This window comes from Capra hircus, chromosome 19, assembly GCF_001704415.2.
Source record: "Capra hircus breed San Clemente chromosome 19, ASM170441v1, whole genome shotgun sequence".
Lineage (NCBI taxonomy): Eukaryota > Metazoa > Chordata > Mammalia > Artiodactyla > Bovidae > Capra > Capra hircus.
The window spans coordinates 48,377,462-48,397,770 of NC_030826.1; the positions used below are offsets into that span (position 1 = coordinate 48,377,462).

A 20,309-nucleotide genomic window follows, 5' to 3' on the forward strand; every position below is an offset into this window, starting at 1 on the left:
ATTATTTCTTTCCAAAAACAAAAATCTTAGAAGAACTTTTATCATAGTCACATTTTAAATATATTTCAATGACATGACCTATTACCTCAGCGAATACTCAGTTCATTTTCAAGGGGCATTGTCAAGGCTGACAGACCAAAAATCTGACATACCTGTTATGTTTTAAAATGCTGCAGAACAAAAGCTGATTGTAACGCTTTTCCCCTGCTTCTTTCCTGTATGCAGGCCTTGAGCGAGCAGGACTCTTGCAGATTTCACTTCACTGCCTGCAGACAAGCAGAGCAGGGAAAAGCGTTACTACACTTGTCTGTGCATACACCTGGAAGTGTGGAGAAGCTCTACCACAGCCAATTGTTAACATGGTGTCATCCCATGCGAAAATACTATAAAATAATTATATCAGTAGAACCCTAAATTTCAATGACTCTAAGAGGTCAAATTTTTGGTCCAGCAACCTTGACCTTAAAGTGTCATTCAGTAAAGCAGTAATATCAGAAAAATTAAAAAAAAAACCAACCCTATACCACTTAAGTAAGGACTAAATCTTTTAAATGAGTAACATGAAAGGCACACTTGAGGCCTTGGATCCAGCTGTGTTAAAGCATGCCTACCCTCCTTTTAATTATGCAAGCTAATACTTTTACATTTTTTACTTTATACTGGAGTATATTTACAATGTTGTGTTGGTTTCAGATGTACATCAAAGTGAGTCAGTTATACATATACTCATTCTTTTTCACATTCTTTTCCCATATAGGTTATTACAATAGGTCCCTGTTGAGTATCTATTTTATATATAGTAGTGTGTATATGTTTCATTATGCAAGCCAACACTTCTCAAAAATGAAGCCAATGTGAATTTCATTTCTGTGGCTTGCAAATGAAAAAGCTAGACTAAAATATCATTCAGTACACGTGTATCAATTTTCAAATAAACCTAAACAGAGCTTTTTCAGTAACTATGTACCTCCATGATATGTAAAAATTCTAGAATCAGAATCAAGTATTAACCAGATAAATCACCCCAAACCAAACATTAAAAAAAAAAAAAACCATCACACTAAAGTCAGTGTCCCAGCTGATACACAGGTATGCTAAAATACCAGTTTCTTGAGGCCTTAAAGCCTACCCCCTCCACTGGCTTAAGCATCCTGTTGGGAGGTTGGATATCAAAGCCCAGACAGACCCTGGGAACATATATGGAAAACAGGAAAGCTTCTGTCAGCCTGTATCCTTGAATGACTGTCTTTCTCTGAGACTCCCTGAAACAAGACTATTGTCACCAAGCCCTGAAATATTCTCAAACTGTAAGCCTTATATACTCCAATGGTGATGACGAGGTTGAAACAAAAAAAGGAGTAGCAAAAAGTGTTTAAAAGGAATGGAAAGTTAAATCAACAACTCAATTTAAAAAAGTAAATAAATGAAAAGGGATGGAAAGACCTCCTGGATCCCTTCCCCAACCCAGTTCATCCTCAACCATAGCAGCACTCAGAGACACTAGGCACAGCTGAGGGAGGAGGTGAAATTCTGTATTAAAAACAGGGTATTCAGAGAAGGGGTTAATCTAGTGAATGGAGAGACCTCCTAACATCCTTAAGTCTTTCAGATCCAAGAACCCTTTGAGATCAAGAACATAGCCCCCAGGAAGGAGAAGGAATAATTCTGTGCAGAAAATGTCACAGTTACTCCTGACCACCCTACCAAGCAGGCCAGCACTACCCATGGGCAGAGTTTCCAATCAATATTTAAGTGCCTCTCCTTGAATATAAAAAGACAGGAACCCAAATCAAACTAACAGAAAAGAAAAAAAGGAAACTTGAGCAGAGAGAGGTTACACAACAGAAAAGAACTACAATTATAAAAATTAAAAACTGGAGAGCAGAAATTACATTAAATAGGAATGCTTGAAAAAACGGCCCAAATATTTTGATGTGGGCTTTAATATTTTACTAGAAGAAAAATTTTTTATTATAACTTTCTTAATATGGGAGAAAAAAGACAGGACAACTAAATGAAAATCAATTCAGGAGAGGTACCATCCAAATAACAGGAGTTCCAGAAGAGGAAAAAGACAGAAATACAGTGGAGGAGAGGGAATTATCTATAGATCATTAAATAAACAGAAAAGTTTCCCATAACTGAAGAGTCTAGGTATCTAGATTAAAATCATAGTAAATATGGAGCATTATATTTCAAATATACTGTAGGAGAGTTTGTGAAGTGCTCAATGAGATAGATGGAAAACTAAACAAATGGTGAAGTTAGACAGCTATTAACTTCATAAAATAAAAAGGTGTCCAGAAAGAAAATACAATCTGCACACCACATGGCTCAGTCATGAATATTTTACATGATCATAATAGCATAAACAGAGAACAATATGATTTAAACAAAAAGGTTCAAATAACTATACACAGGAGGGCTGGGAGAAGGGAAGGGGCATCTGGATGCTGTAGGAATGGGGTGAGAGAGATCAGCTGTAAAAGCTACACGGTCTTCCATGGTGGAAAAATTTAAAATAATACCTAATACTAAATAAATATATATTTACATTAAACGCTATAAATAAGCACGATACCTAGAAGTAGAAAATTCTACAATGGCCAATGTTACTGAAAACAGTTACCTTGAGAATTACAATCAGGAATAAGAATTTTCCCATTAAAAGCACTACAGTATCATCTGCCTTTTTAAAAATGGGACATATGCTACTATGATTAAAATAAATTTTAAAAGAAATCATCCATATAAGAAACAAAGAGAATGCCTATGTGTGTAATCCAATGATGATTTCTGATTTTATATTTATAACTGACCTAATCATATGAAACCAATCAATCTTAAAGGAAATTAACTCTGAATACTCAGAAGAGCTGATGCTGAAGCTGAAGCTCCAATACTTTGGGCCCCTGATGCAAACAGCCAACTCACTGGAAAAGACCCTGATGCTGGGAAAGATTGAAGGCAGAAGGAGAAGAGGATGACAGAAGATGAGATGATTGGATAGCACTGCCAATGTAATGGGCATGAACTTGGGCAAACTTCAGGAGATGGTAAGGGACAGGGAAGCCTGGCATGCTGCAGTCCATGGGGTTGCAAAGAGTCGGACATGACTTGGCGACTGAACAAACTGACCTACAGTGAATTAATGCTTTATGTGCCTGAAAGGGGTGGGGGGGCTGCATTTTACTGTGTATACGTTTTGTTCTTCATAGGCTTATTAAGAACTCCACATCTTCACACAAGGTTTTGCATCCCTCTTGACAATCAAATTATACCATGATCAAACTCAGATCATATTCAGTGATTCTTTTCAAAGACTATATCAAATAATATTGAGTCTATGTTTTTATTTCAAATAAACCGTTTAAACCTACAGGTCATAATGCTGATTCCATTTTGGATCGAGTGTATTCTTCACAGTATCTGTAGAATGGCATTGCCCAGATCCATCAACCACCACCTTAGCAAATGGATCAGGAAGCCCTGTAATGGGTGGGGGGAAAAAAGGGAGGGTTTAAAGAATATTTTGACAAGATTAATTATATAAAGACTAACATTTGCTACAAAAGACTTACTCCATTCTTTATAAAAAGTTTAACATTAAGCTACAAATGAAAAGTGGTTCATTTTAAAACTAAGATTAAAGCTAATTACCCAGGGATCGAACCCAGGTCTCCAGCATTGTGGGCAGACACTTTAACCTCTGAGCCACTATGGGAGGGGCTAATTCTACATTAAGCATCAAAATCTTCATTTTTTTTTCTTGCTCCTGTCTTGAACCCTCTCAAACTACCAAAGTCTAGAGATTATTTTACAATGTAGAAGTCTTCATTCATCTTTACCAGCCCTTTAACCCCTGAGGGGTGAATGCTTAAAACATACCTGGCTCTCTCAGAGCTTTCCCAAGGTCCCCCTTAGCTCAGTTAAAGAAAGAGCTTACTGAAGTTTTCACACAGGAACACAGGCCACCAAGAAATCAAATTAGCCATAAAGTTTTTTTACTGAATAACTCCCATGAGTGATGAGAAACTGAAACAAAAAGCTTAACACCCTGCCTTAAAAAGAGATTCCCATCTAACTGAGAATACTAAAGCACCACACATTATAAACAAAACAGAAACCCAAAGAATAAGCAAGCTTTTGACCGTATTGATTATAAAGAAAACACTTATAATACCATGTCAGGCACTATTCTAAATGCTTTATGTATATTAAACCTCTTAATCTTTAAAATCATTCTATGGAGTGAATAATACTACTATCTTTATTTTACTGATGAGGAAACTGAGGCACAAAGGGGTTAATTAACTAGTCTAAGGTCACACAGTAGGTGGTGAGCCAGGGTATGAAGTGTAGACTCTTAAACCCAGGCACACAGAGTCTGGTTCTTAACTTTATTCTCTTAACCGTTTACACTGTATCACCTCTCATTTGCTACCTGGTTTAATAGTGAGTACAAGAGCTCAGAAAAGCAGACCAATCTGAGTCTGAACAGTAGAGAAAGGCTCCCCACCCTACTCCCCTTTTTGAGGGGATGGGATTCCTCTGGGGTTTAAAGAACAAACAGAAGGAGCACCAAGGAGGGTATAACAATACTTGAAAGGCTTTGAGCGACCTAATAAAAGCCTTTGTGCTAAAGTGTGAAAAGTAAACACTGTTGGAGAGATTAGACTGATTAGTAAGAAAGGCTTAAAAGTCAGAAAATAAAGGCTTGGAATGACTTAAGTAGAAAACGGGGAGCCGTTTTAGACTTTTGACCGTTGCTGTAAAAATACTGTCGCATCTGTCTACTGGTGGTATCCAGAGAAGGAAAGGTTAAAGGTACAGAGCAGCTGTTCTAACTTTCACACAGTAGGATGAGCAGAATTTTAACATTCAGGGGAAGAAGGTGGCACTAAACAAAATGTTAGAGACCAAAACAACAATTCAGGAGTTAGATATGTTGGGATAGCGTAGATTTCCCAGAGACAGCTGAAAATACTAAAATGAAATACTGGTAAGTGTTGGTAATTGCACAAACTGTTACCTTGATAACTATGCTAATTTAAGTCAAGATACTAATCTGCCAACATTCAAGGCCAGACAGAAATCAATTCAGCCAGTTCCTCAATTCTATAACTCTGTGATCTAGCAACTTCAAATAAGAGAAGACTAATATTTAGCAGTATTAAGTATTCAAGAAAAACCTTGGCAAGTGAGGGTATCAATCTATTTAACTATATATTTCTTGCAGTTTAGCACTATTCATATTAGTATTTCAATACAACCTAACCATTTGTAAATGTGTCTAATGGAAGAATACTTTCCCCTCTACTTGTAATAATATTAATTTTTATAATCCATTTTATCTGGTTTTTTTGATTCTACTATCTAAACAAATAAACATGTAAGAATATGTCTCTAAGTAAAAACAAAATTAAAAAAATCACATTTCTAGCTTTCCCTTTAGATGGCGCTTAACCAGTTAAAGAATCAAGACTGAGAAAAACCACCTTTCCACACATAAGTCAGTAGTTGTGGCTTCTAGATCCTTATTTAAGTACGAAAGTCTGAATCTCATCTTCCTATGTTCCCTTCTGTTATATAATACAAAACACAAGCTCTTTTTCCTAACAAAAAAATACCTGGGTTTCAACTTACCTGATTATATTATCCTATAAGAATTTAACCTGAGTCAAGTTCCCTAATGCAGTCAGAAGATGAAGCTTTCACAAGTTAGTGAGACCTCTAGTGGTAAACATAAAGTGGCTATTTTCTATATTTTTAAAAAATTTCTCAATTCTCCCCATCATTTGAGTCATATAAAATAGCTAAAACTTAGGAACTTCCTCGGAGAAGGCAATGGCACCCCACTCCAGTACTTTTGCCTGGAAAATCTCTACAGGGTCGCACAGAGTCGGACATGACTGAAGTGACTTAGCAGCAGAAGCAGCAGGAACTTCCTCACTACAGTAATGCACTTAATGAGCTTCAAATAATGAGACAAAAATTTCCACTTAAAAGTGAGCTACTTAGCAGATAAAATAAAGCTTTGTTTTTGATTGGGGTGGGAGAGGAAAAAACATTCAACCAGACATGCTGGAGCTCAATGGCTTCAATTTGGCCCTACATTGCACCTTAACAAGAGAAGGCGATGGCATCCCACTCCAGTACTCATGCCTGGAAAATCCCATGGGTGGAGGAGCCTGGTAGGCTGCAGTCCATGGGGTCGTGAAGAGTCGGACATGACTGAGCGACTTCCCTTTCACTTTTCACTTTCATGCACTGCAGAAGAAATGGCAACCCACTCCAGTATTCTTGCCTGGAGAATCCCAGGGACGGGGGAGCCTGGTGGGCTGCCGTCTATGGGGTCACACAGAGTCGGACACCACTGAAGTGACTTAGCAGCAGCAGCAGCACCTTAACAAAGTATCTTACACGCAAAGATTTATTTAAATGTTACATAAAAGATAAAAAGAACTTGACACTAATAAAAACTTTTTTTAAAACAAAATGAATATATTCTTTTTTGTAGCTGAGTAATATTCCATCCTCCTGGAGAAAGGAATGGCTGAGTGAGTGTGAAAGTCCGACCCCATGGACTGTATAGTTCATGGAATTCTCCAGGCCAGAATACTAGAGTGGGTAGCCTTTCCCTTTTCCAGGGGATCTTCCCAACCCAGGGCTCTCACATTGCAGGCAGATTCTTTACCAGCTGAGCCACAAGGGAAGCCCTAACCCACTCCAGTATTCTTGCCTAGAGAATTCTACGGACAGAGGACAGGTGTGTCCATGGGGTCACAAAGAGTCGGACATGACTGAGTGACTTTAATATTCCATTGTATATAAGTAGAGGCCAAAACAATATTAAAGCAATTATCCTCTAATAAAAAAAGAGGAAAAAAGACAGTAACAACAGATACTATTAAAGAAACACAACGGATAAATGGATAGATATGTGATGAAGTTAATGACAGAATGCAGATGATGTATATTCATTGTATAATTCTTTACATGTTCCTATGTGTTTGAAATTTTCTTCTGCCAAAATCTGGGGGGAAGCTTGAAAACAGTTCCAAAAGATAAGTTAGCAAAACTTTTCTCAGAAAAGGTAGATTATCTCAAAGCAAAGGTAGTATTATCTCAAATATACAAATTACTCTACAAAGACAACACACAGCAGTGCCATTTTTCCTATAGTTAAATATATATAATATCGGCCTATAGTCATGCTTCATATTAAAATTTACATTTTTCATTCAACATGACTTAAATTGATCTACAAGCAAAAAGAACTATATTGCAGTATTAATGATAACAGCATTCTGATCAATATAAACACACTCTCACTCTAATTTAATTGAGAGATTTAGGAACTCTCATTCAACGCTTTCTTTGAAATTGATATGGGCAACCCTCAACATATAAACACATCAAAAATAAATGTATCTGTCACAGAGGGGGGACTGTGCCAGCGTGAACCTGGGGTGCTCATCGTCAGCTGAGTCTCTTCTGAAGGCCTCACAAATGGGTTTCCTGTTTTCCCCACCAGGCCATCAAGTGTTTTTTCCATCCTGGGTTTCAAAGATAATCACAGTTTCCTCTAGTTTTCTTATCCCTGAAGCGTCCTCACAACTCAAGGATTTTTATCAATTTTTACTGCTTACACCAATAAAAAGGGGAAAGATTTCCTTCTTTTTTTCACATACAACTTATGGACAGATAAAGATCATGTAATTGATAATAATAGGCTTCTCAGGGGCTTACAAAGACTTAGAGTAAGATTCCTCTAGATTTCCTAGGAAGACTGAGACAAAGATATCTGATGCTTTATTGGAGAAGGTGTGTCTTGGGACTCCAGAGGAAGGAAAAGAATTTGGGAAGGAAGGCAAGGAGACAAAACTGAAGATGTTGTCTTTAAAACCAGAACAGTTGTCCTGGAAGTGGGGGTGGGTAGACGATGCCTTACTTCACTCCCTCTTCTCCTTGTCACCTGCCTATCCAATTCTACTGGCCACTCTGAAGTCCACTAGGATAATCCTACCTTGGATCAACCTAAAGGAAGGTCAAAGGAGTATACGTTAGTTTAGCTTATCAGCAACAGGGACCAGGCGGATAGTTCAGTAGCCACTGTGAAGGTAACACTAACTGGGGGCAGCAAGGAGAGAGAGTCACTGGCTCTCGTCCTGTGACATGCTGTAGGGTAAAAAGAATATAGTACATAAACTGGAAACTACTTAACTATGTCCCAAATTATCCTGTGTAACTGCTTTACCATATAAGCATACCATAATTTATACAGTTAATGTTATTTTATAAACTTTAAGGTGCTCTTCTAGGAAGACTGAATTAAAAATTTAAGTAGAATGAATTAAATATGATTTAAAATAGATCAAGAGCTTATTACTTCTTTTAATCAAACCTTGAAAATTAACTAAGTCATATTAATTAGCATATAGCCAGTTTTTGATGGCTGGTAGGACCTGAACTTTAAAAATCTAATGAACTTCTCTATTTCTAACTTCAAATATTTTGTCTATCAAATTTAGCTGGCTTAGACTTTTTTTTTTACAAAAAAATTATATCATTTTTACTCGAAAATTTAAAGCTAATGTGAAGTCTAATATTATAGGGTAAAGATCTTAAATATGTGTGAGGGGTACTTCCCAATCCTCCCTCACAAAACTTAATCCTAAATAAAGCCACAAAAAAATATCACAACTGATTGGCAAAGAGACTGCAAATACAGTAACTAAATGTCCCTTTTGGAGTCTGAGACATTACAAGCTTCTATGATCAAATGAGGCAGAGATTTCTTTCCTACACTCTGGAAATTCCAAGCAGGCTGAATGACTTCACTGCTTTCCAATAACTCCTGAATGCATGGGTAAACTTTCCACAAAATGTTAGGGGGAAAGTGTTTAACAAATAATCTCAAATCTCTTCTAGAAATCTAGTAGTATGCACACCCTTCAGTATACATTACACACACATACATTTCACACAGACATGCTAGGGTCCTCAGTGGATAAAGGGAAAGGGGCTAAGGAGCACAAAATCCTCTTTAAGAAATGTGATGCCAAAAAGCTCAATCAAAGAATTCATAAAACAATCAGTATATTTCTGAATAGAAAAATCCCTAAACCAGACAATTCTGAAAATGCTTTGCAAAAAAATCTACATACAATATACAAGATTTAAAGTTAATTTACTTACGGAAAAAATCCTTTTTCACCAAGTTTTTTGCACAGAGTACTGCAAAAACAAAAAAACAAAAAATACATGGGAAGAATTAAAATGGTGAAACTGCACCGTCAAACATTTTGAAACACTGTGAAATACTAGTGAATAATAATTAAACACTAATTATAGCAAGGTATGAAATACAATCACAATCTTTGATTAAAGCTTAGCAAAAGACAGCTGAACCAGTGGCTGCAACTTCAGCAATGATCACCAGCAACAGGTGAGGGCAACAAAGTTTATAAATCCGGTATTCTAACAAAGAACCGATTCCTATCTCCCATCAAGATCTAGTCTCAGAGTAGCTTGATAGCAAGGGAAAAACACAGTTCTAAGGAGGAAATACAAACACTGGGATTAATATACATATATTTTAAGGGTAAAATAATTTTATATTGAAGAGGATCATAAGTAAAATAAAGCTTAAATGATATAGATGACATTTAAAAAAAAAATTGTTATTTCTCTCCATCTCAACTCCACAGAAACACTGGCTAAAAGACAAGAAGATCGACTGTGTCTTCCAAAAACTAAAAGTTAATATATCAAGACAGATAGCCCAGATCCACATTCTCTGGATTACCCTTCATTACATGATTACTTAATGGTGATGGCTGCACAGCCTTGTGAATAGATCAATTCTAAAATCACTGGACTGCACATGCTTTAGAGGGATGAATTTTACAGTACGTGCATTACATGTCAATTTAAAAGCCTCTGCTTATGCAGTCACTGAACTTCTGTAATTCAAACTTGTTACAAGTGAAGGTAAACCACCAATGTCCATATATTTATATTTTAATTTATAAAATATCTATGAAAGTAATGTGTGACTAATTTCTACCCACTTCTGCTAATAGTTTAAATGGTCTGTTCAATTAGTTGCACTTATTGGAAGTTTAGTGTGTAACAATTCACTTAACAAACCTTGGGAACAAGTCTAAATAAATAAATCACTGTTAAAAGTTCAAATAAAAATAATCTTGAAGATAGATGCCACTGATAAATGAATAAAATTATTAAGTAAGCACAAGAAATGGATTTACTAGTCAGAGTCTCTTAGGCCCTGTGTTAGAAACAGTTTAAGAACATAAAAACTCAACCATGAAAACCAAGGCCATATTTCAGAATACCAAATCAGAAAGCTGATTGAGGAGAACGCCTCCCAAGGGACTTCCCTGGGGTCCAACAATGAAGACTCTGCGCCTCCACTGCAGGGGCTGTGCATTCAAGCCCTGGTTGGGGAACCAAGATCCACCATGCATGGTCAAAAAAAAAAAAAAAAGGCTTTTTTAAAACAAGAAAACCAAGAACAGGGGTGCTGTTGTCATAGAGAACTTGGAATTTGATCTGATAAAGCATTAAAAAAAAAACTCCCTCAACTTTTGTTATCATCACATAAACTGAACAGAATACTCAGGATCTATACATATACAATACACGTTGTTTAGTCACTAAGTCATATCCAGCTCTTCTGCGATACCGTGAACTGCAGCCCGCTAGGCTCCTCTCTCCGTGGGGTTTCCCAGATTAGAGTGCTGGCATGGGTTGCTACTTCCTGTCCCAGGGGCTCTCCCCTACCCAGGGACTGAGCGCGTCCCCTGCACTGGCAGGTTCTCTACCAGAGCCACAAGGGAAGCCCATGCAACACATATATGAATCCACATCACAACCTGCAGTGCTGACAAGGTCTCAGTAATGCTTAAACCACCACTCTATGATTCAAAACATAAATAACTGCACATCCTACTTCAGAGAGAAGGCTACATGGGAAGTTCTCCAACTTCCTGTCACTAAGCCTACACACACATCGTTTTAACACTCATTCTTTTCTTCCTCCCACTTACCATGTTCACTCCTCTAAGGGCATCCTTCCGACTGTGCTATGGATTTCATACCCAACCCATCATTTTCTCAAGACTTGTCCCCCCATTTCCTCTAGTGATGGCCTCATCAGTACTTACACATCCTCCAGTCGTGCCCATGCCCCTCCACTCCAGCCACCATCTTACCTCTTTTCCTCCGTAACTGAACTACTTTAAAACACCGTGTACACTTGTGACTTCACTTCTTTACTACCCACTAATGCCTCAATTAACTGTAGTTTGGCTTCTCCTCTCACCATTGCCTCTACACTGCTTCTCCAGAGCACTGGGGACCTAATTACTAAATCCATCCAATGGACGCTTTTCATTCTTTATTGCACTTGCCCCTGGGGGGCATTTGCCACTACTGACTACTCCCTCTTCTGGAACCCCTCTCTACTTTTGGTTTCTGCTTAACACCAAACATAAAATTTAAATCAAGTGTAATTTTTTAAAATTAAGTTATTTTTAATTGGAGGATAATTGCCTTACAATATTGTGGTGGCTTCTGCCATATATCAACATGAATCAGCCACAGGTATACGCATGTCCCCTCCCTCTTGGATCTCCCCCCAGCCTCCCAGCCCATCCCACCCCTCTCGGCTGTCACAGAGCAGTGGGTCTGAGCTCCCTGCGTCATACAGCGAGTTTCCACTGGCTGTCTATTTCACGCATGGTGGTGTGTATGTTTCCGTGCTCCTCTCTCAATTCGTCCCTCCCTCTCCTTCCCCGCCTCTGTCCCTAACTCTGTCCTCCATGTCTGCGTCTCACTGCTGCCCTGCAGATAGGTTGCTCAGCACCAGCTTTCTAGATTCCACGTATATGCATTAACATACAATATCTATCTTTCTGACTTACTTCACTCTGTATAATAGGCTCTAGGTTCATCCACCTCATTAGAACTGAGTCAAATGCATTCCTTTTTATGGCTGAGTAATACTCCATTGCGTATATGTATCACAAACAATCCAAGTATAAAATTTATTCTAAGTCTTCTTTGCCAGATCTCTTTCCTTTGCTCCATCCATGAAAGTTGAGGTTCTTCAGAGATGTCCTTACTCAGGTCCTCTTTTACTCTATAACCTAAGGAGCACAGACGTCCATCCTATAAACCTTGGAATTATATGTAAACTGTTACAAGCTCAACAAAGTATTAGCAAGCTGAATCCAACAACACATAAAAAAGATCACACACCACAATCAAGCTGGATTCATCCCAAAGTCACAAGGATCATTCAACATATGAAAAGTCAACCGATGTGATACACATCAATGAAAGACCCAAAAAAAGCCACATTATCATCTCAATGGGTGCAAAAAAAATTTGATAAAATTTAGTATCCATTTATGGTAAAAACTACAGAGAAAACATATCTCAACATAATAAAAGCTATTTATGACAAACCCACAGCCAACGTAACACCCAACACTGAGAAGCAGAAAGACCTCCTGCTAAAATCCAGAACAAGACAAGGATGTCCACTCTCCCCACTTCTATTCAACCAGCATTGATGCAGATGACATGATACTACTATACATAAAAAACCCTAAAGACACACATAAAAACCACTAGTACTGATAAATTCAGCAAGGTATCAGAGTACAAGATTATCATGCAGAAACCTGTCACATTTCTTTAAACTAACAGTGAAATATGAGAAAGGGCAAGGGGAAAAAAAATCTCTTCTGAAATTGCATCTAAAAAAAAAAACACCATAGGAATAAACCTCACCAAGGAGGTGAAAGACATATGTTGAGCACTATAAAATATTCATAAAGGAAACTGAAGATTATTCAAAGAAATGGAAAGGGGCTTCCCCGGTGGTTCAGAATCCACCTTGCAATGCAGGGACACTGGTTCAACCCCTGGTCCCAGAAGATCCCACATGCTGTGGAGCAGCTGAGGCTGTGCACCACAGCTACCGAGCCATGCTCTAGAGCCCATGAGCTGCAGCCGCGGAAGCTCTAGAGCCGGCGCTCTGCGATGAGAGAAGCCAATGCAATGGCAAGCCTGAGCACCGCACCTAAAAAGCAGCCCCCACCTGCTCCAACTAGAGAGCAGCCCCCGCTCGCTCCAACTAGATAAAGTCCACATGTAGCAACGAAGACTCAGCACAGACAAAAAAACATGTAGCAACGAAGACTCAGCACAGACAAAAATAAAAATACAGAGATGGAAAGATACCCCATGCTCTTGGATTCGAAGAACACTGTTAAAGTGGTCGTACTACTCAAGGCCATCTACAGATTTACTGTGACCCCTAACAAATTACCCACATCATTTTTCCCAGAACCAGAACAAATAAACCTAAAATTTTTATGAAACCATAAAAGACCCAGAATTGTCAAAGCAATCCTAAGGAGAAAGAACAAAGGTGGAGACATAACCTTCCCAAACCTCAAACAATACTACAAAGTTACAGTAAGCAAAACAGTGCAGTAATGCCACAAACACATATGGATCAGTGGGACAGAACAGAGCCCAGAGACAGACCTGCAAACCCACAGTCAATTAATCCATGACAAGGCAAGAATATACATGGAGAAAAGACAGTCTCTTCAACAAGTGGTACTGGAAAAACTGGACAGCCACATGGAAATCAATGAAGTTAGAACAGTCTCTCACACCATACACACAAAAAAACTTAAACTGGCTTAAAGATTTAAATATAAGACATGACACCGTAAAACTCCCAGAAGAGAATATAGGCAAAGCTTCTCTGACATAAATCAATGGTTTCTTTATATGACAAAATGAACAAAATAAAGCCAAAATAAACAAATGAGATTGTGGTGTTGGAGAAGACTCTTGAGAGTCCCTTGGGCTGCAAGGAGATCCAACCAGTCCATCCTGGAGGAGATCAGTCCTGGGTATTCAATGGAAGGACTGATGCTGAAGCTGAAACTCCAATACTCTGGCCACCTCATGCGAAGAGTTTGACTCATTGGAAAAGACCCTGACGCTGGGAGGGATTGAGGGTAGGAGGCGAAGAGGACGGCAGAGAATGAGATGGCTGGATGGCACCGCCGACTCGATGGACATGAGTTTGGGTAACACAACTCTGAGAGTTGGTGATGGACAGGGAGGCCTGGCATGCTGCGATTCTTGGGGTCACAGAGAGTTGGACACGATTGAGCTGAACTGAATCAAATGTATAAGCTTTCACACAGCAAAGGAAATCATAAACAAAGACAACCTACAGAACAGGAGAAAATATCTGCAAACAATGTAACCAACAAGGGCTTAATTTCCAAAATATACAAACAGCTCATATAACTCAGTAACAAAAACAAACAAAAAAACCCAGTCAAAAAATGGGCAGAAGATCTCAACTACTACTAAAGGAGTAAGTAATACTACTCCAAATAAGACATACAGATGGCCAACAGACACATGGAAAGAGGCTCAACACTGCTAATATTAGAGAGGTGGAAATCAAAACTACAAAAATCACCTCACCCCAGTCAGAATGGCCATCATTAAAAAGTCTTCAAATAATAAATGCTAGTGAGGGTGTGGAGAAAAGGGAACCCTCCTACACTGTCGGTGGGGATGAAGTCGGTGCAGCCACTATGGAAAACAACACAGAGGATCCTCAAAACACAGTGTTGCCACGTGGTTTAGCAACCCCGCTACTGGCACCTATCTGGAGAAAATGCCAATTCCCAAAGATACACGCACCCCAGTGGTCATAAAAGCACTACTTATAATAGCCAAGACAAGGAAGCAACGTAAATGTCCATCAACAGGTAAATGGATAAAAAAGGTGTGATATACACATACACAGGAATACTACTCAGCCATAAAAAAACTGCCATTTCCAACTACATGGGTGGACCTAGAGATTACCATAATTTAAGTGAAGTAAGTCACAAAGAGAAAGATAAATACCATATGCTATCACTTATATGTGAAACCTAAGATATGATACAAATGAACTTATTTACAAAACAGAAACAGATTCACAGACACAGAAAACAAACTTATGGTTACCAAAGGGGAAAAGGGTTAGGGGAAGGATGAATTAGGAGTTTGGGATTCAAATAGATAAACAACAAGGTACTACTGTATAGCACAGGGGACTATATTCAATATCTTGAAATAAACCAGAGTGGACGAGGAAAACAAAAATTGTTATATCCATGTGTACTCTCCTGGGGAGAAAGTTCATAGTTTTGACAGTTTGACAAAGCTCCTCCTCTCATCTTGAAAAACAAATTTGAAAAGCCATTTTTTCCAAACATTCTCCCTGGTCTTTACCATTTTGAGGACACCTCAATCTATAAACCCAATCCTCAGCTCTCTCTTGAACTCCAGATCCACACAGGCACACTAAATACACCCTCAAATAAAAATCACTATCCCCCTTTCCCTCAAACTCCTTCTCCAGTTAACTTTCAATAAATATCTTTGCTTTCCACTCTACTGCCCTAGTCAGAAACCTCCACTACACTACCTCTCCCCACCTCCTGGCAATCACTGCTTCTAATCAACTCTGCCTCTGAAATATCCTTCGCCTGTGCACTTCTCCCTATTACCAGTGCCATTACACCTGTGCAGACCACCATCAACTACTGTTTAAGCCATTACAACGGCCTCCCTATCAGTCCCCTGCCTTAAGCCTCAACTGCCTTCAATCAGGTCTCCACACTAGACCTAAAATGATCTTTCTAAAATTATTATTTAATTCCTTCCATCCATTTCTCTTCCTAATAACTTTCCAAAACATGTGTAAAACACTCCTCAAAACAGTCCTTCCACTGGTGCTCTGGATCACATCCCCAACCTCCCACTTTCTCAGGAACCTTGTATCCCTTGCCTTTTCTATTGACCTCCATGCTTAGAATACTGCCAAGGTCTTCAAGCCCAAAACCTATTTGGGTTTTAAGCCCATCAGACCCTCTGGCTCCTGCTCTCTGACCTCGTCTTCCACTACCGTCCCTCCTCTTCAAGCATCCAAGTCCAAGATCCAGCCACACTAAACCTTCACATTCTCAAATATATTCTCTCACCCACAGCCTTCATTGTGTCATTCTCTCTCCCCAAAACATCTGCCCCGGACTCCTTCAACTACCTGTATTTAGGTCTCAAAAGGGAAGGAAGCTTTTTAGAACATGTTTCTCTCAACCTTTTGCCCACTTGTATTTTCACAAAAGCCCATACTTATCCCAGGTACTTGTCACACGTTATTATGTTTTTAAGTTTAGAATGTTACTTGTAACTAGAAATGGTAAACTCCATTCAGCATAAATCATGACTGCATCGTTTCTTTAAAACCCCTGCACCAAGCAAACACTGCGCCAGACATTTGATGGGCACTTGGTAAAACGCTAAATGACTAAAAACAAACTCCAAAATAATCTAAAATAATTTCATTGAAAGAGGGACTTTTAATACTATGTGATAGATTACCAGTCTGTAAGTAACCATAGTTTTGGTTTATACAATGTTATTATCATTTCCCAATATTTAAAAGATACTCATCAGGTCATGTTTGACATTTTTTCTTTTAATCACGAGTATGATGTTGCTAATATATGACCAAGTTTTAAAGAGTAACTGAAAAAATCAAAAGAAGAAAGAACTTTAAAGTCAGGTTCAAAGTTTATAAAGAGAAATTCTAGCAACTCTGAGAGTAAGGAAGATAACACAGAGAAACAAGATTAATTTAAAAGAAAGAAATGTCAAGACTGGTCAGAGCGCCTACTCACACTCCATCTCAACAGCCCCAGGCAATCTCTGATCATGTACACGCAGCAGCAAAAGAGCGCGCCTGTAAATCTGCAGATGGCCTTTTCAGCCGCCATTTGAGACTCTGGTATTTACTCACATGAGTCCATTTTTAGCCCTTGGAGTCTACTGCTCCTTTTCTTAGGAATGTACTCTGGGTCCTAGAACCATAGCCCGCTGCTCTTTTCATCCTCGGTACCAATCATAAGAGCTCAGTAAATGCTCAATGAGTTAATGAATTTCACTAGGACAAACTCCTATTTGTCACTGTAACAAATTCTCAACTAAGGAGGTATACATCAGAATCTCCTGAGAAATATATAATACTACAATGTGTTTTAATATTTGTAGTATAATTTTACATTTATATTTGCACAAATTTATATCTGTAAATCACTTTCTGTAACAGAAAACTAAAGAAAGTTGAGCCAAGACTGGGAACTGTGGCACTAGGGAAGGGTAGCAGAGAGGAAGAACTTTCATTTTTGTTTTATAAATGATTATTACAGGAGAGAGGTAAAAACATTGCTGAGAAACACAGGAACTGAGAAATTACAGGAAGGGACTAGCAGGAGAGAAACCTTGTAAGGGGGTGTGAGGGCCAGAACAAAGGCTAAAGAGTACAGACTTACTCCTAGACAGATGTCAATATTTTAAAATTTTTAATGTTTACTAAGTTTTCTCTTGAAATAATTTACAAAGAAAAGTGCGTAATTCTTAGGAATATAACTCAATGAACTTCCACTAATTTCTGTATTAAAACATTATACAGGACTTCAGACATTTAACAGCCGTATGTCGATTTTGAGTACTGTGAGCTACAAATGTGGCGTCACACCAGCACAGTACCACTATTTCAGATCCCATTGGGACCAAGTCTCACACAGCCTGTAGATTTCTACTAGATTAATTTTACTAGACTAATATGATCATGCTACTACCCTTCTCAAATTTCTTCCAAGCATTTCTCACTCCCAAGTCTACACTTCCAAAACCTAAAACCTGTTCCAGCTATTCTACTCTTCAGCAGATAGGTGAGTTTGAAATAGAGGAGATAATCAAAACAAGGTAAGATCTTCCTGGCTGGTACACTGGTAACTCCTCTCTATTTCACACACAAGTAGACGGGACCATCTTGGGATGCTTAATGAGAAGGGTACGCTCCTTCATTCACCCTTTCATTCGCATATCCTAAACAACTGCTTTGTGCCAAGTGCGATGACAGATTCTGCAGATACAAAGATAAATAAGACACAGTCCTCTCCCCTCAGAGCTTGCTGGTCAGGTACAATACAAATATCATGCCATAAAAGCCTTTCTTTGTTGTTGTTTTCTCAAGAAATATTTTTAAATTTCACAAAAGTCTTTAGTATATTTTATTAGAGGCAGTGATCGGAGGAAACCATGTGCAGAAGTGCAGATGCAATAAATATTACCATTTCAGTTGATAATTCCTTCTTCTGGTTGGAAAAGCGTTATCTATATGGAACACAGCATCTAATAATACCAGAGTACAACTCCCAGCTGTAGAAGTAGAATGCTATTGCTGCTCTTACTGAGTTGTACTCTAATGCATGGCTGCCTATACTAAATTTGAATTAAACTCCCAACTGCTCAGTATCTTCTTGCCAAAAATTCCCCTTCCTCCTCCAGACTGGAGTTGCATTCCAATTACACTGCTGATTGGAATGAGACTGAGAGAAAAAAAAAAAACAAACACTCAGACATCCCATTTTCCTTTGCCCCACAAAAACAGATTATATAGCACTGTTTGTTCAAGCTGTACAAACCATTTTTCAACAGAGTAGACTGCTTTTGTATTTTCTTTGAATTTATATTAACACTGCAAAACAAAACTGAAGTTGAGGACAGCACTTCTATACAAATCCCAACAGGATGGCCTAGTGCTTTAAAGATGTCTACAATACGCTCCCTTCCTGATCTTTCTGCTCCAAGAAAATAACCTCTACTTCAACCCCAAAGCACGAAATTTAAGTTCTATTGAAAACTTGCATAAAATATAATTTTTATACCTATATGTTTCAGTTTTTTTCTTCAAACAGGAGCCCTAAGATTCATATTCAACAGCATTATTATCCTTTAAAAAGCATTATTACAAAAGGCTATACTTAGCAGAAATATCAAATACAACCTTATTTGCACAATAACAAAATATTGATAGTTTTTAAGGATGACAAATAGTATGCTGAAATATAACCATTAAGATTACGTAAATATTTATTGACAAGAAAAAATTTTAATATGCTGTTAAGAATAAAAGTCCATTTATTCATTAAATGAAAAAGAACTTTAGTAAGGAATATAAAAAAGATTGGATAACATTTATTGACTATTTACTATGTCCAAGTATATACCAATCATATGAAGTTAAGTAACAGTATTACCTACATTTTTCTTTTCTTTTTTTTTTTGGCCACACAGCATGGTATGTGGGATCTTAGTTCCCCCATTAGGGACTTAAACCTATGCCCTCTGCAGTAGAAGTCCACAGTCTTAACCACTGGATCGCCAGGTAAGTCCCTACTACACTTTAGAGATGAAGAAATGGAAGTTTAGGCATTAAGGACTTGCCAAAGATTACACTGTAAATGCTAGAGTGAAGATAACAATACAAATGCTGCTGCTAAGTCGCTTCAGTCGTGTCCGACTCTGTGCGACCCCGGATTCTCCAGGCAAGAACACTAGAGTGGGTTGCCATTTCCTTCTCCAATGCATGACAGTGAAAAGTGAATGTGAAGTCGCTCAGCTGTGTCCAACTCTTAAGAGACCCCATGGACTGCAGCCTACCAGGCTCCTCCGTCCATGGGATTTTCCAGGCAAGAGTACTGGAGTGGGGTGCCATTGCCTTCTCCGAACAATACAAATAGTTGATACTAATCACAGAATCCAAACTCTTAAACATCATACATACAGCTAAACACAGTCTGTCAGGTTAGCTCTTCCTTTTTAAAGGAACTTAATGCGGAAAATTCTAAGAGATGGGAATACCAGACCACCTGACCTGCCTCTTGAGAAATCTGTATGCAGGTCAGGAAGCAACAGTTAGAACTGGACATGGAACAACAGACTGGTTCCAAATCGGGAAAGGAGTATGTCAAGGCTCTATGTTGTCACCCTGCTTATTTAACTTATATGCAGAGTACATCATGAGAAATGCTGGGCTGGAAGAAGCACAAGCTGGAATCAAGATTGCCAGGAGAAATAGCAATAACCTCAGATATGCAGATAACACCACCCTTATGGCAGAAAGCAAAGAAGAACTAAAGAGCCTCTTGATGAAAGTGAAAGAGGAGAGTGAAAAAGTTGGCTTAAAACTCATGGCATCTGGTCCCATCACTTCATGGCAAATAGATGGGGAAATAATGGAAACAGTGAAGAGACTTTATTTTGGGGGGCTCCAAAATCACTGCAGTTGGTGACGGCAGCCATGAAATTAAAAGACGCTTGCTCCTTGGAAGAAAAGT

At 38.5% G+C, this 20,309-nt stretch overlaps 1 protein-coding gene across 1 annotated transcript in view; it reads right to left on the reverse strand.

Annotated features, from left to right (window-relative positions):
• SMURF2 (SMAD specific E3 ubiquitin protein ligase 2) overlaps positions 1-20,309 on the reverse strand; it is a 114,621-nt gene that overhangs the window by 37,571 nt on the left and 56,741 nt on the right. The window contains exons 2-3 of the mRNA XM_018065362.1: positions 9,202-9,240; positions 3,381-3,489 (exon numbers count right to left, since the gene is read on the reverse strand). Coding sequence (XP_017920851.1) covers positions 3,381-3,489; positions 9,202-9,240 — 148 coding nt within the window. The remainder of the gene's footprint in view (positions 1-3,380; positions 3,490-9,201; positions 9,241-20,309) is intronic.